General features: G+C 43.9%; 1 protein-coding gene across 2 annotated transcripts in view; it reads right to left on the reverse strand.

Annotated features, from left to right (window-relative positions):
- The window catches only part of LRRTM4 (leucine rich repeat transmembrane neuronal 4), a 1979041-nt gene extending 1958272 nt beyond the window's left edge, over nt 1–20769 (reverse strand). For both annotated transcript variants that reach the window (XM_078666618.1, XM_078666619.1), the window contains exons 1-2: nt 20136–20769; nt 12417–13951 (exon numbers count right to left, since the gene is read on the reverse strand). In XM_078666618.1, the coding sequence (XP_078522744.1) occupies nt 12417–13951; nt 20136–20139 (1539 nt within the window). In that variant the 5' untranslated portion in view covers nt 20140–20769. The remainder of the gene's footprint in view (nt 1–12416; nt 13952–20135) is intronic.
- Between the last annotated feature and the right edge of the window lie 2787 nt (nt 20770–23556).

A 23556-nucleotide genomic window follows, 5' to 3' on the forward strand; every position in this document is an offset into this window, starting at 1 on the left:
CCAAAATAACTACTGTCCTCTTACAAAATGTCATTTTTAATTAGGGCTCTTGCGCTCTCAATTTACAAATACTGTCCCTGGTCATTTAGTCTCATATTCACTGTACAACCAAGACGCGGGCTATTTTCCTCTGTTGTGAACATTTTTCTTGTATCCTAAGCATAAATATACAATCCTCAGCTATTTTGCAATACCGAATACTTGGCAGCTGCACCTTTCAAGCATGTGTTCTCCTGCAACGAATATGTGGTTATACCTTATCGGAAGATCGAATGATACATGACATATGATTTGCTACATATATCCTCCAATTAGGCGAATTACTAGCGGCCTGGTTAACTGAAACATGTATGGTAACTCCTGTTATCACACATATTACAGTTAGGAGTTTCGTGCCTAACACCAGACTCCAGCCGTTTTCCCGGTAAAACCTTCCAAAATCTATGGGGGGAAATGCTCAATTTTGATTGGGATATGCAGATTTTGGTGAGCTATGCACTAAAATCAGCAGGTTAGTCCCTAATATTAATGACAAATTGGTTGCCGATAAACACTGATAAAGCAAAGTTGGATTTTCTTGGGTCAGATAAATATAGGCTCAGTACTAGGCCTTGGTGCTCAGTTTTGTCATCAATTGCATTATATTTTACAGATCTTCACAAAGACTAATTGTTAAGATAACTTCCTTCACAATATAAAGTCAACTTTTGTGGTTTGTGGCAAATTTACGTTTTGGGCTTCTAAACACAAAACTCCAATCTTTATGAAGGATCAATTAGGAGCTATTGAAAGAAAACTTACTGTTAGAAAACAGCTTAGAGCCTTAGTCTAAATATGAGAGATGAAATGTGTAATTGTTTTTGTAGGGCTCTGCTTTAAGTATATGAGTAAAGATAAGAAAACCATATCTGGGTTAACATACTTCAAGCTAACTTCTACAAAGGCTGCACTGATACTCAGAAGGATCACACTCATATATTGTGTTTTTGAGCAGAACTAGCATGCTCTTCGGTCAAATCTTGAGTCTTGGCTGTTGGGTCACAAAGGCCCTCATGAGTGGTCCTTTATTCCCGTTGGATGGTAGCAGCAGTTTCTGGTCCCATCGGAATTATAAAATCCATGAGAATACGTGGATATCTTTTCCTTCATTAGGAGATTTTGGCTACGGAAAACTGCTGAAGTCTCCATGTCAAAGTCTAGGGGAAAATGATGAATTACAAAGGGAATCATAACTGAAATTACTGATTCCATCTGCAATTTTCGATTTCTTAGTTGACCTTCAGGGTCCAACACACTGTGTGCCGGGTGTCCCCCACCCTGGTAGGAACCGGCAGCCCTGGAATTGGTAACTTTATTTATTTATTTATGTATTTATTTATTTATTTATTTATGAGTTTTATATAGCGCTGGCTAGACCCGGAGGTATCAGAGCGCTTTACATGAGGTTCCACAATGTTGACAAAATTACATCAGTTGCAAATTACAACAAATTACAAGAAACACATTTAAAGATCATATAGTGCGAGGTCAAAGGAGGGGTAAGGGGGTAGGGAAAAGGGGTAGGAGGGAGATATGATGGAGAGACAAAAGGAAAGTCTGTCCAAGGTCCGGCTGGGTAGGTGAGGGCTGAGGGGGAAGACTGCAGCCCATCTCCTCTGTAACTATCAGATAGCTCCACCGGGCATCGGCCAAATAGCTAGGTCTCAATGGAAAACATATAAAGAGCATCGGAGACAAGAAGAATGGAGCGTAGAGGGATAAGGGGTAGGGTGAAGGGGTAGGAGGAAGATATGACGGAGAGACAATGGAATGTCTGTCCAAAGTCCGGACGGGTAGGTGATGGCAGAGGGGGAAGTCCACAGCTTATCTCCTCTATAGCTAACAGGTAGCTCCACCAGGCATCAGCCAAAAAAAGGTACGTCTCCATTGTCAGAGGTAAGATCAACATGTTCTGAGTCCTGATGGGTAAGCAGGATAAGGGATAGGTTAAAATACAGGTCGAAGTTCAGTTTTTGTTCTGGAGTAGTAGCATAACATGGTGGGGACAACTGTGGTAGCCATCTTGGGGACAGGCAAAGGAATACTAACCATGTTGTTATATTCTGACGGACCCATTAATATCTCTAGCTCGAAGACGGGTGTTTGTTGAGCAATGGCGCAGTGAGAGGCCATAGCCAGTGTCCGCTCGCCTCAAAAGGAGGAGAGTATTGCTGTGTTAAAGCTACAAGGGGAGAAACTGCTGCCATTTTAGGATGGTAGGGAAATACCTGTCCATTTTCTGGCCCACTCGCAATAATGGCCAAAGACCAATAAGTATGATTGTGGCACTCTATTCCGATTTGTACTGATTAACTACTGCATAAACCACCATGTGCATTAAGGACATTTTCACCGACTGGTCGATGAAAAGCCCTAATTGGAATGACCATTCAGGGGACAATGCCAATTGCATTGAATGAGTAAAGCAAACATTGCAGTTTTTAATTGATAGATATGTGAACACGCCTGTCAATCTATTTGTTTTTGTAAACTTCCTCTTCACTATTACAAATGTATTTAATTTTCCCACATAACTTTATTTGAAACCATATCCTTTCCTCATTTGGGATTGGAAGTGTCAAGAAAAAATTCTCTCTCTCTATGGTATAGGCATCTCTCTTGAATCCATCCATTTAATATTGTTTGGTATTTATCAAATGCTAAAACAGTGACTTCTTAATCACTACATTTCATGTCAAAAGGGGTCAATTAGCTGGCTTACCAGGCCTCGTACTGGAATAATAATGTGGTAGGCCTTCACCTGAGTGTTGAAAAAGAGGCATATGTAGCTAAATGCCAAGTCTAGAAGATGCTTAACTACACAGACATACATCACTTTTGAATGTTGTGCTCTACCATTAAAAAAAATACATTTTTCTGGGCATTGATCTGCAAAATTACATCTTTTTTCCTCGCCGCTGCAAACCCCTGCCACTTGATAATCAGTTCCCAAATGTACTGCTGCTGGACAAACATCCAATAGCTGTTAGATCTACAATTTGAGGTGTGCAGATCCCTTCATTTAAATAAAGTTGCTGCATGTGAATTAGATTTGTACTTGCTTGTTAGGAGACTGGAGAAAGACTGGGATGGGTCGGCTCCTTCAAATAGATGGAAAGACCAGGCCATAACTTTCTTCTTCACTGAGCAAAAGCCATACTTAGCAAAGTTTACAGAATTTTAAAAAGTGGACCGACACATTTCAAATGAATTGGCAAGCTGTGGTCTTCCTCACATTGCTCTTAACGTGCTATTCATCTCAATTTGATCTTCCAAGCTTGAGTCAAATGAAATGTGTACTCCTCTAAATGCGCATTGTGAAGTTCTTCCTTTGTTACTTAATATTTAAATCAATTCTTGCTTCTATAGTCACTAATTAGCTGAATTCCTCTAGTGTCCTTATATCTATATTTGCCAATTAATTATATTTTTTTAAGGACTAGCATCACAGAGGCGCAGTCAACATTTCCCTAATACTTGAATGAACTGCATTCTCTTCTAGTGAGTGTCCGTGTTTTCTAAACAGTTGTTCCAGGGAGTACAAAGGGATTTACATCTTACTAAGGTGTACTAGTTGCTTGGATATGTGTATGTTCTTTGTTGTCTCCTTTAATATAAGGTTGTTGCCTGTTGTATTGATATCAAGTCCACTAACATTGTAAGTTTTTATTGCCATTTTTCGATGAAACGTAGTGGATTTGGTAGACAGCACATCATTTTTTCCAATGGTTATGGTTTGCACTTCCTATTTTTCTGTAAATTTTATTTTAGATTTATTAAATGGTTTTTAACTCCCTATTTCAAAAAGTACAGACCAATCACACTTAAAGAATCATACATCATGTTGGTTACTCTGGACAATGATGAATTGACTTTTCGCACTAGCACTTTTTTAAGATCGGCCATACGAGCCCGCAAAACGATGGAAAATCCCTGAATATAATTAGTTTTTAATGCTGCTATAATGTAAATAATATAATGAAATGGAGTGCACTGCATCGCTATTGTATGGAATTGTATAATATGAAATCATGTAATGCTGCTCTGTGTAATACTGTTTTTTATTTGTTTGTATATTTATTTAATGAATTGTTGTTGTTATCGGTACTTTTATGAATTTTATGAAATTCGAATAAAGGTCTTTTGAACTTGAACAATGGTTATGAGAAGGTAAAAGTTAATTGGAAGCATATTGTCACTAACAGCTGCACTTGCACTTTGAGAATCAGCAGTGTTTTGTATCAACTATGCCCCGTTAATACATCATGACAGAAGAACATATTTCAACAGGTTCATCTATGACAAAAATGATCAGAAGAGTCCACGCGTATCTCATGTTGGACTTTTTGTATCTACACAATAGCAGAACATCAGAAATAGGGTCATCTTGCCGACCACGGTCATGCAAAATCTCTCTTAGAATTAAGACACTTTTGAATCATGGGGAGTGGAACCGCAGAGGTTCCATTTCTCTTATGATTCTGGGTTTGTTGACTCTCTAATAGCTATGGTGTTTGGACAATGGTTTTAGCATTTGATAAATACCAAAAAATATTAAATGCATGGATTCAAGAGAGATGTCTTGTACCAAACACCACACAAAGTAGCGTTGATATGGGCCATTTAGACCCTTGTGTAAGTGGTAAATTGGTGTGATACTCAATTTACCAGACATAACTATTTGCACACTTTGAATGTATCTGGACAACCGCTATGTAGGTTCTTGCTTACCACATTGGTAGCACCGTAAAATGTGCCACAATATCACCGGCAAAAGCGTGGCGGGAAATCCTGAAGGAAAGTGGACAAAACTGTGCAGTAATTGAATTATGATGTTATATATCGTATTTTTCCTGCATAACTCAAAATCAGAAGGTAATGCCCAGCAGTTGTATTATTTCTACTGTACTCTCTTATATGCTGAATGAGCACCAATGTGCTTTGAGTGGCTTGCCTATGCGGTAATTAAAAACACAGCTGGGTTCTTATCAGAACGTTATAAAAGTAGTGGGTGAGGATAAGGTACATTTTGATTCATAAAGTTGGCCAACTTGCCATTTTTATGTCAACAAAGCCAAGCTAAATATTTTGACTTCTCACAACTTTGCTGGGACAAATCTTGGCCAACCATGACCGCCATGGCTGGGATGTTTTTCCAGCTATGGGATGTCCCGTCAAGGAGGTACAGGAAATCCTTGTAACTGGAAAGCTGAGATAAAGATATGCCGAGGGATATGGTAGAGGACAGGGCAGGGATTGGGGACAGGAATATTGAGGATGGCTGATTTTCCAGGAGGGTGCATGAGGTTTTACTCATATGACCATCTGACGGATTAAGGAGGGTAAATTTCCAGGGAGCAAAGAAAGGGACAGGAAATGTGTTAAGGACTCTCATGGGGTCACTGCCAAGCAGTGTCTGTATAGTCAAAGTTCTTGCGGGAATAGTGCCAGAAAGTACTAAAAAGCGGCACTTCTTTTTAAGATAAAATTCTACAATCTTTACACTTTGGATACCTTGCAAAGTTTTACAAAAAATTGGGAAATGTGAGATATTAGGCAGAGAATGTGAATTTATATTTTCTATATTGAAAATGAGGGGTTCCTACTAAAAATGTACGCTTAACATGACACTTTTGATAAAACTCCTTTCGTTCATTGAAGATAAACTTATGGCTTTCACCTCTGTCTTTTATGTGCTTACTGCTCAAATGTGTTGATGTTGAGTCTTTTGGTTTATAGGTTATGTAGTAAATATGCAATAATAATATGCTTTACAAATACATACAACTAACAACTGATACTACTCTCTCGTTCAGCGCATTAAAGGTAATATCAGTAACATGGCAAAGAAACATTTTTTTAATTTTTGAATAATTGTATTTTATTTATGGAACTACTGGCTGAATCTGAATTTATAGGCAGAGAATGTGAATTTATATTTTCTATATTCAAAACGAGGGGTTCCTGCTAAAAATGTACACTCAGCATGACACTTTTGATAAAACTCCTTTTGTTCATTGAAGATAAACTTATGGCTTTCACCTCTGTCTTTTATGTGCTTACTGCTCAAATGTGTTGATGTTGAGTCTTTTGGTTTATAGGTTATGTAGAAAATATGCAATAATAATATGCTTTACAAATACATACAACTAACAACTGATAACACTCTCGTTCAGCGCATTAAAGGTAATATCAGAGTAACATGGCAAAGAAACATTTTTCATTTTTGAATAATTGTATTTCATGTATGGAACTACTGACTGAATCTGAAAGTCATGCAGCAAATTCGTTTGAGGGTTTACAAAATCCTGCCTCCGCATTTCACCGGGTTTGGTCTCACACTGGGGGTTTATTCTGCTGTGCTGCAGCCCTGCATTGCCAAAGAACGTCAAGAGAAAGGCCAGACATTGCTTCATTTTATCAATACCATCAAATAAAATGTGAGATGGTTCTCACTGGTTTGAGTGAGAAACATACTGGGAAGTGAACATGACTTCCCATGACGCCAATGCTACTCATTTCATCTCAGCGTGTATGAAATTATGGAACTTTTTTTCCAAACATTTCCCAGATCCCATGAAAAATGTATGAAACTGAACGGAATAACATATTCACCCCGCATAACTGACAGACAGGGCATTCATTTAAGCAGAAAGTATCTGCCTGAAAGATTGTTTTCTGCATAAAACAGTCTTATGTGGATGAAAACAGAATAAAATTGCATAAACAGTGATCTCAATGAATTTCCTGAAATTTTCATTATGGGAAATTAGGGGATTTACATGTTGTAATATAAATTCTGCCCAGGCCTAATTTTAATCAAATCTTGGGATTCCCACCCTTCTTCATTGCCCACTGTCTGCAGTTAACCTATCAATGCCATACCTGCATTCAGATACCAAGCACTGGGACCTTTAGCCGTTTTTTCTGTCTGTGGAGAGCTTTGAAATGATCCCAGCTGTTAAGTGACATAATTCTGTTACTCAATAGTAGTGTGCCTAGTACAGGAACCATTGGCAAGGCCCTATATTGATGGCAGTTCCAAAGGTCTTTGACCCTAATTAGATTGTGGAATCCTGGTAACTCCTCTGAGAAGGAAGGATTGGTAGAGGACGAATAAGAGATGAAACAGGTCTTCCCTTCCACCTCACACATTGACATTTGCCTCGATCTGTTTTGCCCAAATATTTAAACATGGTTCCCTCAATGAGTGGAACGCTAAAAGTATTTACAGGTCTTCCAATGTAGGCAAAACGTATCATTACATGCCCTCTCTTATATTTTGCACATCCAATCCTCGCTGACAGCAAAACACTTTTCACTGAACACAGAATTACATGCCATTGAGTGCTAATTAAATACCGATGCAGGGCGGACAGTTACAAAAGTGAAAATTACAGAATGCTCTCCCTAGTTACTAGGTCCCAACTGTGGTACCAACATATAACTTGGGAGAGAGGCTATTTTACTGCCAGTGTAACCTTTGTCAGTGGGCTATAATGCTAAATTCAACATACAGTAAAGGCTTAGGATGTGCTGGCCAATCAGGGGGTTCGGATGGAGGGCTGTGACAATCATGATAGGCCTAGTTCTAAAAGTCTGAAGCACGTGATGTAGCAAAACTCCACTAGCCAATCAAAATGTGAATGCCAAAGCTATTTCGGTTGCACGTGAACCAATAATAGGGCTTTTTTTGTTTATAATGTCACACTCCAGAGCTTGTCAACTGACGTGGGTTAGCACCTTAAGCAACAGCATAATTTTCAGTTAACTATTTCAAACTTAAAACTCGGGACGATGTTCCTAAACCTTGCAGCTTCCATAGAGCCTATTTCACAGTCATTGTTAAGCGTTGTGAAAGGGCTTACCATTGAAATAATTGCCTTTTGCTCGCATTTTGAAACTTCCATGACAGGCGACTAAGTCGTGATAATGCTCTCTCCAAAGTTACTCAATGCAATACTGTAAGCAAGCACAACCTTCACCCCAGATGGAATGAAGACACCAAAAAAGAACTGATCAGTAGTACTGTTTTTTTCTGCCATTCATTTGACAACAGCTTGCTGTATCGCATACTCTCAATAAACATTTTTGAAAATCAACCAAAAAAATCAACATTACAACCAAACCAAAGTGATTTACCTCTTTTTCTCAGCTCTGCCATTATACTTTTTCTTGACACCCATGGACCTTTTTGTGACCAATTTTGTATTTCCCCCCAGTGAATGTTCATATTTTAGTGTGGAGGAGAGGGTTGTGTGCCAAGGTGATAATGCCCACCTCCTTGGTATTTTGGAATATTTCTGGGAGGAGATCTTTCCAGTGGGTACGATGCTAAATGAAGATGAGCATAATCCTGCCAAAATGTCTTGGGTAGCGAAAGTTACAACAGGCTCTCTTAGACAGCCAATGAAATCACATGTTTGAGCATTGATCCATATAACTTTAAAAGGAATCCCACACCCAGGAGTACCATCAAAGACTAGTGTCTTACGGCTAACCTTACTTAATGGAAACTCTTTTTCTGGCATGCTGCATCACAGTGTCTCATCCTGGACCCTAAAAGCAATCAATTAACAGACTAGCAGGGTTAAAGTGTCATTGTATCCCCATCTTATCCCTACATTCGGTTTTAATCAGGGACATCTGAAGGATTTAGGGGGCCTGGGCCAAACATAATTTGGAGACCCCTGTTAAGGATAACTCTGAATGTATTGTCCATTTTCACCTTAGTCACGCCTTCTGCAACTATGGTCTGATCATTGACATCACTCTTTGTCGACCCCCAAACCTTCAAGGAGACCCCAGTCCAATGAAGGGCCTCCAACAAGTGCAAAGCCTTTGAATATTTATGAGATATTGGAGTCCTGGGAGCCTCTTTACATATTTTGCAGGGGCCTAATTATTTTTCCGTTATGCCACTGTCTGGTGCTGTCCTGAGAGCTTAATGATGGGGGCCCTAGAAGGGTGGCACCCCTGGGACAGAGCCCACTTTGTACATGCTTTACAATGCCTGTTTCTAGTTATTCCTGAACAACCACTATTAAAGGGATAGCTGGGTTGTTCAATACATTTTTAATCTTCTACAAGACCCTGTGCTATAAATATCTAAAGTGCTTCTGGAATAAGGTCGAGCCCATCCTGGGACCTCATTTATGAAAAGTGACGCATCGCTGCGTGAAAACAGCGATGTGTCACTTTTCACTGCGCCCTCCTTGTGAGACCAATGATGCGTCATATTTACAGTATGACGCATCATGGCGCAAGGAGTTACAGATACATCGGTATTTCTGACGTATCTGTATGGCGCAAAAGTAACGCATTGCTGGTGTGTGTCACAAAAGTGACGCAACTCCAGCAATGTGTCCGGCCTGCGTCAGTCTTACGCCTGCTGTGAGGCAAGCATAAGAAATTGACGCATTTGTGTCCTAGAAGTGGCGCAGTGACATCTTATAGATTTCACTGCGTCACTTCTATGACCCTGCTTGCGTCAGAACGCCCCCCCCCTGCATACATTATACCTGGCGCAGGTATAATGTAGCGCAGGGGTTTACAAAGTGACGCATCTACCTAGATGCGTCACTTTGTAAATGGTGTAACAAGGCACATTTTTTACGCTGCTGGTGCGTCACAAAAAGTGACGCACCGGCAGAGTAAAATTGACGCACGGCCTCATAAATGAGGCCCCTGGTCTTTAGGGACCAGGATGAGACCCGATGATTAAGCATGCCACTAATAGAGTGGGTGAGGGTCTAACAAAGAAAAACATTTAATTTCCAGAAAGCAGGCTTTAACCCGTAAGGCACTAGTCTTCAATAATAATCCTGGGTGTGGAAATCACTTTAGTGTTATAGCATCAAATAGGGAAAGTTTTTCCCATATCCTTAAAAAGGTCTGTCCCCTCTCCCTGAGGGATGGTCTGGTGACCACCCTCTCGAGTTATTGGACTGGTGACCTTTTTTGTCCCTCCTTTAGTCCCTCAACAGTCTTTTAGTTGAGGGGATAGACAACGAGCAGGAAGGGGACACTGGATACGCTAAACTGGACTTTAGTTCCAGCCACTGTCACCTTGACTTTGAGACCAGGGTTAGCAAGGGCAGAACCACGGGTACAAAAAGACAAGTTGGAAGCACGCGCTTCTACCTCTGGCGTCTCCTTATTGATGGCCATGTTCATGCGACGGGTGGAGTAGCTGATTCTAAGGATGTTGCAATCCAGCCTTGTGTGCACAGAAGAAGTTACCAATCTGCAGGAGCTTTGCATTCTAATAGGCTCTGCCCTGCATTTACAACAAACAGGCTATGGTTAGCAGGATTTATCTGGGTCGCTAAGAAAGGCAACGGCCTTGCTGCAAGTAAGTGGCATGTCAGACTGGAAATGTACATTTTTAGAAGCAGTCATCCTGCCCTTCCGAATAATTATGCAAGCCGAGTATTCGTCATATTTCTTTCTTTATATTTTTGGCCGTTAATGCTACCTTACGGGCTAGCACTGAAACCTCTGAAAATGTTGATAAACAGCCAAACATGTGAATTGGTATAAATCATTTTCCATTGCAAATATTCCAGTCACCCACTTAGACGTGATTCTACTAAAGTACTCTGCTGTCGACCTGCAATTTACAATTTCAGGGGCTTCATTGTATTTTATAAGCACTACTAGTAGAGAATAACACCCAAAAGCAGTCATTGGTAAATGATGTTGCTGTACAAATGTATGCAAATTACATAGGCTGTAGATCTCTGTGAAGGCGAAGCTATTATCCCTGCCTGCCACGCATACCATCAGCCTTTTCCACAAGTGCACAATCACCATGGCAGCTCCCAGTTCACCACACACGCATGCCAACACGTACAACCATGAACCACCAACAGAAGCAAGATGAAACAATATAATTAGTTTGTTTCTTTTTTAAATTTTTGTTGCGATTTATTGCTTTTTTTCTTGATTACTAATCGGACAGGCACTGCTCTGTCCACAGCCAGAAACAACCTAAAATTAATCTATGAAACACGTTTGGTCCTTTTTCCACCGAAAGAAAACCACAGAGCTGTCAATGCCTCACTGTAGGGGGAGCAGGGAAATTGATTTAGTGACTATCAGTTAAGTAGCCAATTAATAAATCTGCTGGCCCATAAACAGCAGACTACATTATCAATAAATTGCTGAATGCTTGCAGTGCCATTCCAATACCCCCAAGGCATGTTAAGCACCCATGGGCTTTAGGAGAATAGATTTGTTTCTATTGTGTTGGCATTATTTAGTAAATATGGAGTACTGGTCTTTATAAGACATTAAAAAGGAATGGTTTATAGCATTCTCCTGCTTAGACAGTTTATTGTCAGAAATTGAATGATGTGCTGGATGCAACCGGCCGATTGTTTCATTTAATATTTTTGTACAAATGTAAATGATTTGGTGTACAGACTTAGCTACCTATTTTGATCGACAGTGAGGCCATCTTGACAGGTCTGAGTTCTCCGCTCAAGCATCATCTGCAATCCATCACTCCCCCATGCCGACGAAGAAGCGCTCTCAGGCAAAGACAAAAAGAGCCACCATCGCCTGCGGTAACATGTTTAATCTCCAGGCACCATTTTAAGACGTCATAGGATACCACGATTTGGAATGTAGAAACTCTTAAACGTTGTCGCCATGGACTGTGATCAGAAAGGCCATGTCCCTGGGCACATGGTTCCGCATGTGCTGGCAACGATACAAAAAAGACCGGTAGACCCTCCTGGGGCAGAAGTTCAGCAGAAGTCTAACACACAACGCCCTTGCAGAAAGTTAAAAGTCAAGTGACAGGCAATTCCTATCAGCATCTGTACACGCACCAGGTGTGACATTCGCAGTCCCATCGGACCTTTTTACAAATTTATCTTTGGCTTAAATCCTCTTCTTATCCAGATACGTTTGAACGGACAACATCCTGGACCAGTCCATATCAAGCGATAAAGTACACAGCCTCTAATGTGGCAGGGATGCCCCGCATAAAAAACACACAGTTTCAGCCCTAAGACACCAATTGCCTTTTTTTTTATGGTCGTTTTATTTATTTATTTTCTTATTCAAATTTTTTGCTTCTCTCATCCTGGAAAGAACCCGGTTCAATTTTGCAAAACCAAAATCACCACCGTTGCTTGCCTGGGTTGCCATTTCATTCATTAAACCGTTCCACAACTGAGCCCAAAAAAGAAAAAAAAGGAAAAAGAAAAAAAAAACAGGAAAAGAAAAAAAATCAAAAAAATGAAAAAACGCACAAGCAAAGTCTCATTCATCCTTGCTAGATGCCTCAAAATCTCCAAACATTTTTTTTACCTCGCCTTCCCAGTAGCAGAAAAGTTTTTTTTTTAGGAGAGGATCGGAGTTCATACCTCGCATTCCCTGGAGCCAGAGATGGTGTATGTGCAGGGCCCAGCTCCGTTAACCAATACATCCATGGTCTCAGAGTTTGTTGGTTTGTAGTCCACATAATACTCCTGCAAGGGGGAGTTCATCTGCCTCTCGGACTCCCGGGCCTTTTTCCGACGCTTCTTCATGAGGGAGTGCTGCTGGAGTTGCTTCATGCTGGCTGGGTATCGCTTCCAAGACACGTAGATGACCAGCAGTATCATGGCCACCGACAGAAAGAGAGCCACACTTCCAGCAATGATTTTGTGAAAGGAGACATGCTCATACTCCTGCTCTGTCCCAGCTGTCTGAAGGCCGGGGGAAGGGCTTGCTGTGAAGGCAGTAGGTGACACTTGCTCCAGCTGGGGTGTGGTGGGCTGGGGAACGGTTGGTGACTTCCAGCGTATTTTGGGAGCCTGGTAAGCTCGTTCGGTGGCCACCACTGGGATTTCAGCACATATGCCGTATGCATCTACAGCCTCCGTGACCTTCTCCCCCTGGATGTGCTTTGGGCCAGCACAGATCATGGTGCTCTCCTTGTTACCCTTAAAGTTCTTGAGCCAAGAAACTAGAGGGCAAATGCTCCTGCTACATTCCCACATGTTGCCCGACAAAGTGATGGAGGTGAGCGAGATCCAGGCTTGGGTAGTCTCATGAGTGACATTGACCAGCTTGTTGGAATCCAGGTTGAGCTTCTGCAAATTAGGGAGGCACTGGAAAGTGCCGGGCTCTATGGTTTGGATGTCATTGCCTGACAGGTCCAGATTGTGCAGAGAACTCCAGGTCCAGGTTAGGCCCTGGTTGATGGAACGTACCCGGTTCCACTGCAGATAGAGGGAGCGCAAGTTAAAAAGGCGAGGAAAGTGAGCAAAGTTGACCTTGGAGAATTGGTTGTGTTCCAAATGCAGCTCTTTGAGCTTCAGCAAGCCTGCAAAAGCATTGCGGGAGAGGCTGCGCAGGCGGTTGTAACCCAGGTCCAAGAAATCCAGGTTCCGACAGTCTTGAAAAACCCGTATTGGCACTGTTTTGAGTGAGTTGGACCTCAAGTGCAAAATCAAGAGCTTTCGGAGTCCTTTAAATTGGTCCTGCTGCAGGGACTGCAGTTTGTTGTAAGACAAGTCCAGGTTACGAAGGTTGGGGACAGGGTGGAACGTTTTATTGTGCAGATGCGTGATTTTATTGGAACTGAGGATCAGCTCCTTCAGCCGGCGGATTCCTTGAAAAACATCCTCATCCACAGAGTTGATGTAATTATGATCCAGGTAGAGCCAGACAAGTTGGTGGAGACCAGCAAACTGGTAGGATTTGAGCTTCTGGATGCTGTTGTAGCGCAAAGACAGACCCTGGGAGCCAGAAGAGATGTTCGCTGGGATGTCCTTGAAGGCATGCGATTCGCAGTAGACAATCTTCCCATCGCACCGGCAGTTCTTGGGGCAAGCACGCTGTGCACCTGCCAGCATCACCACCAGCAGCAGCGCGGGGAGGAGTACCAGCACCAGCTGCTTCATGCCAGGGTAACCTGCAGTGTGGATAAAAAAACATATGCAAAGTGAGGAGCTGCAAACAGATGGAAAATACCCTAGACTCCTCCCGCAGTACTAGACATGGCAGCTTGCTCACACTTACACTGGAAACAGTTGTGGGCGCAGTGTTGTGAAGTCCCTAAATGCTCTATCTACAGTGTCCTCTCTTCTTTTATTACACCTGTCATTAGAGGTCAATTCTGTTTTGCAATTGAAACTGTTTCACAAAAACTTGTACAATCTTTCTGCATCATTGTCAATCTAGCTTTCGCTCTGCCACTACCTCTTCTGTCTATTGTTCTTTCTCTCTCTCTCCTGAAACTAAGTTTCCTCTCTTTCTTTATTTCTTCTGTCTCTACAGCTCTACGTACAGCTCCTAATCCACATTCCACTTTGGTTATCCCTCACCCCGATCTCTTCTTCCTTCACTCTTTTCCTCTTCTCAATTCTTTTTTTAAGCCTATCTATCCTTCGACATGTGCCTGCACCCCAAACTCCATATACAAATTGCTGTCTATTTCTTTTCTTGTTCTTATCTATCTATCTATCTATCTATCTATCTATCTATCTATCTATCTATCTATCTATCTATCTATCTATCTATCTATCTATCTATCTATCTATCTATCTATCTGTCTGTCTGTCTGTCTGTCTGTCTGTCTGTCTGGCTTTCCCTCTATCTTGGATCGCATCCCTCGCTATCTGTTCTTTCCTTGTTCCCCACTATCAATCTGCCTCTTTTCCATTTGTATGTGACTCGCTACCGTCCCTCTACTACGTTTCTTTCAAACCTCCTATCCTGCTTCAAATCACTGCCTAGCGTTGGCCGAAATCTGCCTTTCTCTGTCTCTCTTCCCCCTTTCCCTCTTTCTCACATTCGTCTCTTTCCCTCATGCGCGCTTTCTCTCTCTCTCTCTCGACTCTCTCTCAGCTCGTGACGCACCACTACGCTCATCTATCTCGTTCCTACGTCAATCTGAACATCTCTCTTCTCCCAGAAACCATCTTTTCTACCAGCCCACCTGTTCAGCCGGCCGATCGCGTCATGTCTCATCCGAGCCTCACAGCCCCCTTCTCCCCCTCTCTGTATTCCTATACTTGTTCATCCATCTTATGCCCATATCTCTCTGCCTCTCTCCCATCTTTTCCACAGGGTCCCCTAGGGCCGTGCTACTAGCCCAGACGCCCATGTTAGTGTCGTCCGCGCCTTCCTGTGATGGATTGCACTCCCCCAGGTTCGTTCCCCCTCGGCCCTTGTAAGCCTGTGTGCTGCCTCTCGGCTATTTCCGCTTCCTGGGGTGCACTGAGCCTGTTTTTGTTGCTCGGGTGGATGCTCAAGTGTTCAGTTACCCTGCACAATAAAACCTCTGTTGCAAATATAAAATATATGAAAAAGGAGGGGGAATAGAAGGTTTCTGGTTTATAAATCAAGCAATTAGATCCGAACGAGCTGCTGGTGCAGCCCGGTGGGTTGGTCCATCAGCAGAAGAGATAAGAAGTTCCCGATCTACATGTAGCCCTTCAAGCTGGATAACCTACTAAAGCAGCACAGTGGGTTATCGCACCTGACGATGCGAACTGTGCGCAGGCTCTAGGTCACACTGATAGAATATCCCGGCCCATTCAGTCTGTCATTTTGCCAGGGCTTAGTTAAGGATTAGCACTGAGTTTGTAAATAGTGGAACGAGCTATTTACATTGCAGTGAAGTAAAAATGTGATGGCAGCAAGAACGACCTAAAAACAAATAGAAATTGGAACAACAGGTTTGTCCCCTACCTTTTTTTTATGTCGAGTAATCTCGCATATACGTTTATCCTACACAGTAAGGCCAATGGGCAGAACAGAGTAACTAAGGACATAGTCCTATAGGAAGAGAAAAATTAGTGTACAGTGTTAAGTGAAATCAGTGCTTCAGTTAGTTGCCTGTGATCAGGACCTCTGGAACTATGCGATTTTTTGCGTCTGGAGGATTTTCCGCATAAATATGGACTTGCCACAATTGGCCTTTAAACCATTATCTGCTTCATAATCTGTAGATTTTATTAAAAAAAATGTTCTAACTCAACTGGATCCAAAGTTACTAAAATGCTGCTACAAGTGTTGCTGCAAAGTGGACGGCCCTTTGCAAACATTGGGGGGGGGGGGTCATCTTTCAGTTGCTTATTACTGTTTGTGGGTATTAAACTGATGCGAATGAGGCGAAAACATTACCCAGAGAAAGTTCGTATGGGTAAAAATAAAGGAAAGTAATACTATCACAAAACGTGCCACATAATGTGCCTTTCCTTGCCACATCATGTAGTCAACTCTTGCCACACCATGTAGTCAACTCTTGCCACACCATGTAGTCAACTCTGCCACAGTAGCTGTAAGAAAACACCAATGGGGGATCTCACAGCCCTGTCTCACCATCAGAGAAGCATTGCTTGAGGCACCCTATGTTATAGGATGGCCCCAGTGAGGGAAGACAGTAGCCTGTCGCGTGCAGGCTGAAGGGGCCTCTTCCCCAGCCCTGCCGAGGCTATGTACTCCGATGCATCTATCGCCCTCGAAAACTCTCACGCGCACACGCACATATCCTGTCTCTCTCTGTCACCAGAGCGCGAGGCCGGGCATGTCGAGCAAAGAATAGTGCATTTGTTCGTACGCGTGTTTGTGAAGTAACGGGGGGCTGTCTGTGTGTTGTGAATGCGTGCGCGAGGGCGCCTGGCTGCAGATGTGTTTAGTGTATGGATGGATGGTGTGCAATAGCAGTATCGATGTATGTTACATCGCTTTGTGCTTTTCTTTAGTGTTAGTGAGAATTGAGGTTTGTGGGCACTTTGTGTAAATCAGTGTATGTAGGATTGTGTGCAGCGTGTATTTGTATACGTGTGAATGAGAGAGCACGTGTTTTTGTGCAGTGAAAGCCTGTGTTCTTGAAAGTGTGTATTTTGCGTGTGAAGATACGTCTTCTTGGTATAAGAGTAGGTTTTAGTTGTGAGTACACATGTGAGCGGGGCGATGATATGTTGCTGTATGTGTGCTTGGATCCCTAATTATGTGTATATGCAAGGAAGTGGGACTGCTGGTTTGTTTTGTCAACACAGATGTCTATGTGGGTGAGGACTATTCCATGTTCGTGTGTTTGCCTGTGCGAGTTAGGACACGTTCATGTGTGTGATTCTGCATTTTGGTGTTTTATTTCAGTGTGCCAGTTTACTAATGTGTGTGCCTGTTTACATGTCTGTCAGTGTGCCTTCTTCATGCACGTGTCTGTGTTAGGATATCTGTGTGCGTATTCTGTGTGTGTACGCGTGCGCGCGTGACATAGTGAATTTGGGTGTTCGATGTATGTACATGTTATGAAAATGTGGGAATCTTGAGTCTTTCGTGTGTGTGAGGAGGGTTCTATTTACCTGTGTGGCTGTGCGCGGTGGTCACTTGCAGGGCGGTTTCAGTGTGACTGCCTATGTCTGGGTCGAGTATTTAGACGTGTTGCTACGGCTGAAGCGTGTCTGAGGTGTGCCTTGCATCATGCCTTCCATGCGTGCACGTTTGTGAATATGAAAATGTGTGCCTGGCATACGGAGTTCTTTCGGGCTGTTTAACTGTGCGTATTTAAACACAGTCGAGGACTGAAAGAGCCAATAAGTTGAGGGCTCAGTGTAGCACATAGCTGTTGCGTGACCAGGAAAGTGTGCGCCCTCATACCTTAATGTGATTTAAAAAAAGTGATCTCACACGTTTAAAAAGACCCTGAGTTCCCTTCCAATGCGAGCTCCCTTCTTGGAGTCACTGTGTCGTGGGCTGTCGGTTAAATTGTACTCACTCCTTATTTGAGCTCCTTCCAAACTCCCTGCTAAGGGGATAACTTGCCCCTACCGCGGCCTCCTGTCAGAAGGCGGCTCGGAACTCCTTCCATAAAGTAGTTAAATCTATGAACCCCACCTAGAGAGAACTCCTGCTTAGCAAGCTTTCTGTGCCGGCTCTTCTACCTTTCACCTTGCACGAGTTCCCTCTCTCACCTTAAAGGAACACCCTTGAGTTGAACTGTCGCCCTCTAGGACACCGGGCCGCCTATTGCACCCTTCGCAAATGTGCCCCCTTTTCAAGCTAAGAACCTCCCAAACTCCCTTATAAAGTGAAATACTCCCCCCTCTCTTAAAATGGACTCTTTACTAGTTCCCTTTAAACGCGAGCTCCCTCCCAGCTCTGTCGTTCCCCTGTCTTGTTCCTAAGCATCGTTCCCATCATACAAGGTCTCTCCCCCACAACTCCCCCCCTGAGGTGAATCTAGGGATCAAGTGATCTTCCTGGCTGCCTCATGACAGCGTTCTTCTTCCCAGGTCCCGCCAAAAACGAGCTCTCTTCAAGGGCCATTTTGAGATAAACACCCACAGGCCAGCCCACGCCTCCCCTTCACACTTCAACGGAGGGGTACACCCCTCGCCACAATATCAGAAATGGGACGGTGTGCAAGCAACACTGACAGCCATCTCGAAAAAAAAAACACGCGCCATGCCCACGACGGGGCCGAGCCTGCAGCTTGGCCATTTGATGGAATGTTTATTGCACACAGCTTCTGGCCCGAGCAGCTGTACTGTGGCCATCCTTGGCCCGCACGCATCCATCCATGGAAAAAAAGGGCCTCCAAAACTCTCGTCCGAAGACTGGCATTAAAAAGCTGCCCCATGGATAGATTGCTGCGTTCATACCAGCTTCTCCGGTTGCCATACGCTAACCGTTTTATACATCCAGGCAACAGGCATCTGGCTGCAGGCAACAGAATCAAATTGGCATGTATTTAATTATTTTCCAGGCGTGAATGCAGAGCACTCGCACGCACGTTCGCCTATAGATTTCACATCTGCCTTCCTCGCAGGTGCGCCGTGTGGGGCTACTTATGACGTATTTATGCCGTATATGTTCATCTTTGCATAGCGCTGCACACCGCGTGGGTGGTGTCTCTGCACTGGCCGGGGGGAAAAGGCAATACTTTTTGGGCACCTGAGGTGGGCATGTTGAAAACGTGTGGTAGAGGTGGGGCGAGCGGAAACTTTGACAGGGGAATTCTTCCCACTGGAACGGGATTAAATCCTGACGGGGCAGTAAACGTTAATAAGCATCTTGCTGTGAAGCAAACAGGCACAAGGACTCCCACCACTTTGACAGGCATATGCCTTTTAGACAGGTGCGAGAGAGGTGCAAATGGGCAATTCAAACAAGTACGAGACGTGAAGAAGCGAACGATGGACGTGGATTCTGAGGGGGCGATCGACGCACTTCCAGATTCTAACGGTGAATTTAATAATGACGCAGATCTTGAGCGGGCAATTAAAACATGCGGGGGCCGCCAGGCGCAATAACTACAGCGTGCATTCTGATATGCATAACACATATGAGGGCAGATATTGACGGGCCACTGAATGATGGTAAATACCCTAGTGGGGCCATTAATATTGACACAGATCGTGGTGGGGCAATTGCAATACATTCTTGCATTCGGTGCTATGGCGGCAATGCATACTGTCAGAGATTCTGATTAGGGCATTGCATACTGGCACGGACACAGGAAGGACAGTGTACGCTGGCACGAGTCACGGAGGGAATACACACTACCACGCATCATGATGGGGGCAAGTATGGCTCCTACTCGGGGAATGGGCAATTAATACTATCATAACATAAGTGTGGCGGGGCAATTATTACTGGCATAGATCTAGAAAGCTTTTAACACTACTATGGACCTTAAGAGGGCAAATAATAAAAATCACGGCAAGGTTGCTAATGGTGCAATTATTACTAATTGAGAACCTGAGGGGTAAATAAAAAAATGGCACGCGTTCCGATGGAGGTAAGAGATATTGGCACAATTACTGATAGGGAAAAATAATGTGCGTGTATATCCTGTTTTTTTTGGGAGGGGGCACTGAGTGATGGAGTAGCGCACATCGCGATGGGGCATTACTGCTGCCATAAACCCCCAGCCCAGCTCCCGGCAATCACCGAATGGTCACGGCAGGAAGGCAGGACGACCTAATCCAATGTCAGCCTCCCTCCCGGGGCCCCTCTCCCCATCACCCAGCGCAGCGCATCTGCCCAGCTACGACCCTCTCTGCACTAGACGACCCCCCGGCTGGCACGAACATCCGTCTAGAGGAGTCCGTGGTGCGAGTGAAGCAGCCGAAGTTACTCACCCATTCTTTGTCATCTGATTAGCAGGTTCCCCCCTTCTCGGTTGAGTTCTGTATTTTTATGTCCGTCTTTTTTTGTTGTTTTTATATTCAATTAAATCGCCGACGCCTTCATGGTAGTGGAAGCCCGTCGCTCATAGCATCCCATATCCAGCAAATATCCTTCTCAATCCAGGCAAAGTTCCACCCGAGGAAGAACGCGGGGGCAGGGGTTGAGGGGTGAAGGGTAAATTAGGGGAGTGGGGTGGCGAGGTGAGCAGAAAGGGGAAATCCTGTGGCAACCGGGACGGCGTCCAATTTTCTCGGTCCCCGCGTCGAATTCACCAAAGAGGCATCAGTTTAATATGCAACCTGCGCCGGCGGTGAGCTGCAGCGGGCTCGGCGGCAGCCAGACATCAACTTCTCCCAGGCAGTGGTGGCTTTCCCAAAGATTGGCATCTTTCAGGCTGACCGCCCCGGCCATCCCCAGCTGAAGCAATGCATCCTCCTCCGCAGCCCCAAGGGTCCAAACGGGGGCGAGCAGCCCGCCACGCGGGAGTGGAGCCCCGGTCTAGAAGCCACGCACGGCGGCTTCGTCCATGGAGCGGGGCCGGATGGGAAGTGGTTTGTCGCTGTGCTCAAAGCAGCCCTTGTTTAATTCAGCAGCCTTCCCTGAGCTCGAGGACGCTCTGCTGCTGCATGGCGCTGCTGCCTCGGCTCCACTTGGAGGTACGGCGAGTGCCCTCCACTGGAGGAACCAGATTGCACATCAAAAACCTGAAGCAGGGAGCCTGTCATTGCTATGCAGCCCTTCCGCTGTCAGAAAATACAATTAAAGGCACAGCGGCTCTCTTTGCCGCTGTTTTATTCAATTAATCGTGCCCCGGCTGCGCAGTGAACAGAGAGCCTACTACCTGCGGCGGCAGCTTCGAGGCACCTTCACCTGAAAGTGGGGGGAAGTCATTATGATTTCAAAGACAGACGCGCTTTGGTTTTAAGCGCGGTCAAAGGTTCAAGGGGCGCACGCCTGGCTCTCGTGTGACCGGCGCAGTGGTAAATAAGCATTGATAGGACGGACGTTTCTGTTTTTAATTCTCTAGAGGCGCCTGGCTCCGAAAGGGTCTCGTTTGCAATTGTACAGGTGATTTGTTAAACTGTCTCACCTTAGTAAATCCTTTCTAGAGCCAATGCCGCTTTTAAATAAACCTTTCAGTCATTAATACATTCAATAGTTTGATAATGATTCGAATTCCTAGTGTGACTATTGCACTTTCTGCTCACTTCCTCCATTCAGGAGTAGCCTCGATATTTTAAGACTGAAGAATGTGTCTTCTGTTATCTCTTAAGGCCCTCATGATCGAGAATATAAGGCCAGACTATACCAGGTACGGAAACGCACCCGGTAAAATCACTGGACAGTGCGGAATCCCAGGGCCAAAGGTGATTTACCTTGGCTGGTTGTCATCCGAGAAATCCCCAAAGCCAAGGTACGCAAGCAATGCTCTCCATAAGACCCCAAAACTGTCACGAGGTCAGACCTTTTGCAGACATCCCATCATCACCCACACACTGACATGCTTAGGGGGCCCTGTTAACCCCCACGCTCTGCGTTTTGCAGGTGGTTGATCTAAATGGAACTGTTCCTGGAATTGGGCACAACCGGAAGCAACAGTCTGATCAATTTAAGGTCTTGCAGGTTAATCCCTATCCCGAAGGCTTAAACTCATCATAAGGCGCGCTTCACAAAGACAACTATACAGGTGTGTATTTACTCAGCTGTATATTTGTTTCTACACCCGACTGTAACTCTGAACCTGTCTGCTGTTCACCATTGCCAGTGCTTTAAATGGTCCGGTACTGTCCGGTACGGAGTACCAGCATTTTTTTATTTTAAGAGAGAGAGAACCAGCACTTCTCAAGAGAAATGCAACACCTTTAATTGGAGAGTACCAGCACTTAAAAAAAAAAACAAGCAGGTACTCTGGTACATTACCTGCACTTCAATTTTTCCATTTAAAGCACTGACCATTGCCAAGCATTGATTACCCATATGTGTAGACTTAAAAATGTCCACCCACTAAAATCAGAAGGTAGTGCCTCCTACAACAGGATTTTGAGTGTAAAGATACTACTAGTAATTTTGCACACAGTCTCCCTAGGAGAAAGCACAGAGACAATTATTTAAGTATATGATACTATAAAAAATATTTTAATGCGAAATATAAATGTGTTAAATTAAAATTTTCTTATCCTAGAAACATTAAAATACAATGTTACAACACATTGACTCAACACATTAAATGTATATTACATATTTAATTGGCTTTAATACAATAATTTAATTTGTATCCATCATTTTCCAACAAAAATTAAAAATAATCCCAATATCACAAACACTATGTAAATGTAAATGTAAATGTATAGGCATTTATATAGCGCACTACTTACCCGTAGGGTCCCAAGGCGCTTCGACCGCTGCGAAACCCTTCCTGGCTTCCCTGAGAGATGGTCCCTTAATGGGTATCTCCAGGGTGAGACCAGGCATCCCTGGCGGTCTGGTGGGGCCGTTAGTGAAGATGAGGCAAGCTAATGCCCAGAGTTGCCGAGTGTGATCGCTGATCAGAGTGGGCACCGAGGCGAGAGAATTATCAAGTCCACTGACCCTGGTCCAGAAACCTGCCGCGCCGGGAATCGAACCCTGGTCCCGGGCCGTCCTCTGCTCTCGGGTCTGCCGCCTCTAACCAGTGAGCCACACTACTTCACAGTGAGCCACACTACTATCGCTTTTGTTAATAGGCAGAACATTCTGTTTAATAATTCTGTTTTTGTATCGAGCAAAACAATAGAGTAATTGATTACATCATGAAAAATAAAAATCCAATAATAAGATTATTTTGGTAGTACTAAATAAACAGCAAACAATAGAATTGTACAGAGTTCCCCAGAGGGAGCTAAATAGTTTTAGCTCAGCCTCTCTTCTCTCTCACTAGATAAAAAAGTGGGGGGTTGAGTGCATGGTGTAGACCCTTTTCAGAATGTAAGGATACCTCACACAGGCTAACGGCAGGACCACAACTGTTGTCCCAGCCGATGACCGTCCAGCGTCATCATTGGTATCCTGCTCCTACGACAGGCTGGCGGTGCAATGCCCGTCGGGCAGCAAGATAAGCTGCACTTTGGCGGAGATCTTTTATTCCGAGCCAGCGGGTGTGTGGGTGTGAGGGGCCTATATAAGGTGCAATAGTGAGCGTGGTGGTGTGTGTTAAAAAAAGTCAGTAGAGTCCTAAAAAGAGAAGATTTTTATTGGTCAGGCTCACTGCTTTATTAAAAAAATATAAAGGGGTAACAAGGAGTGGTAAACAATGAGACCAAACCTTTATTCAACCCTTGTTTGTGGAAACGGTCAACATGTTTCTCGCCCTAAGGGCGATTCTTCAGGACCTTG

Source organism: Lissotriton helveticus, chromosome 11, assembly GCF_964261635.1.
Source record: "Lissotriton helveticus chromosome 11, aLisHel1.1, whole genome shotgun sequence".
NCBI classification, from domain to species: Eukaryota; Metazoa; Chordata; class Amphibia; order Caudata; family Salamandridae; genus Lissotriton; species Lissotriton helveticus.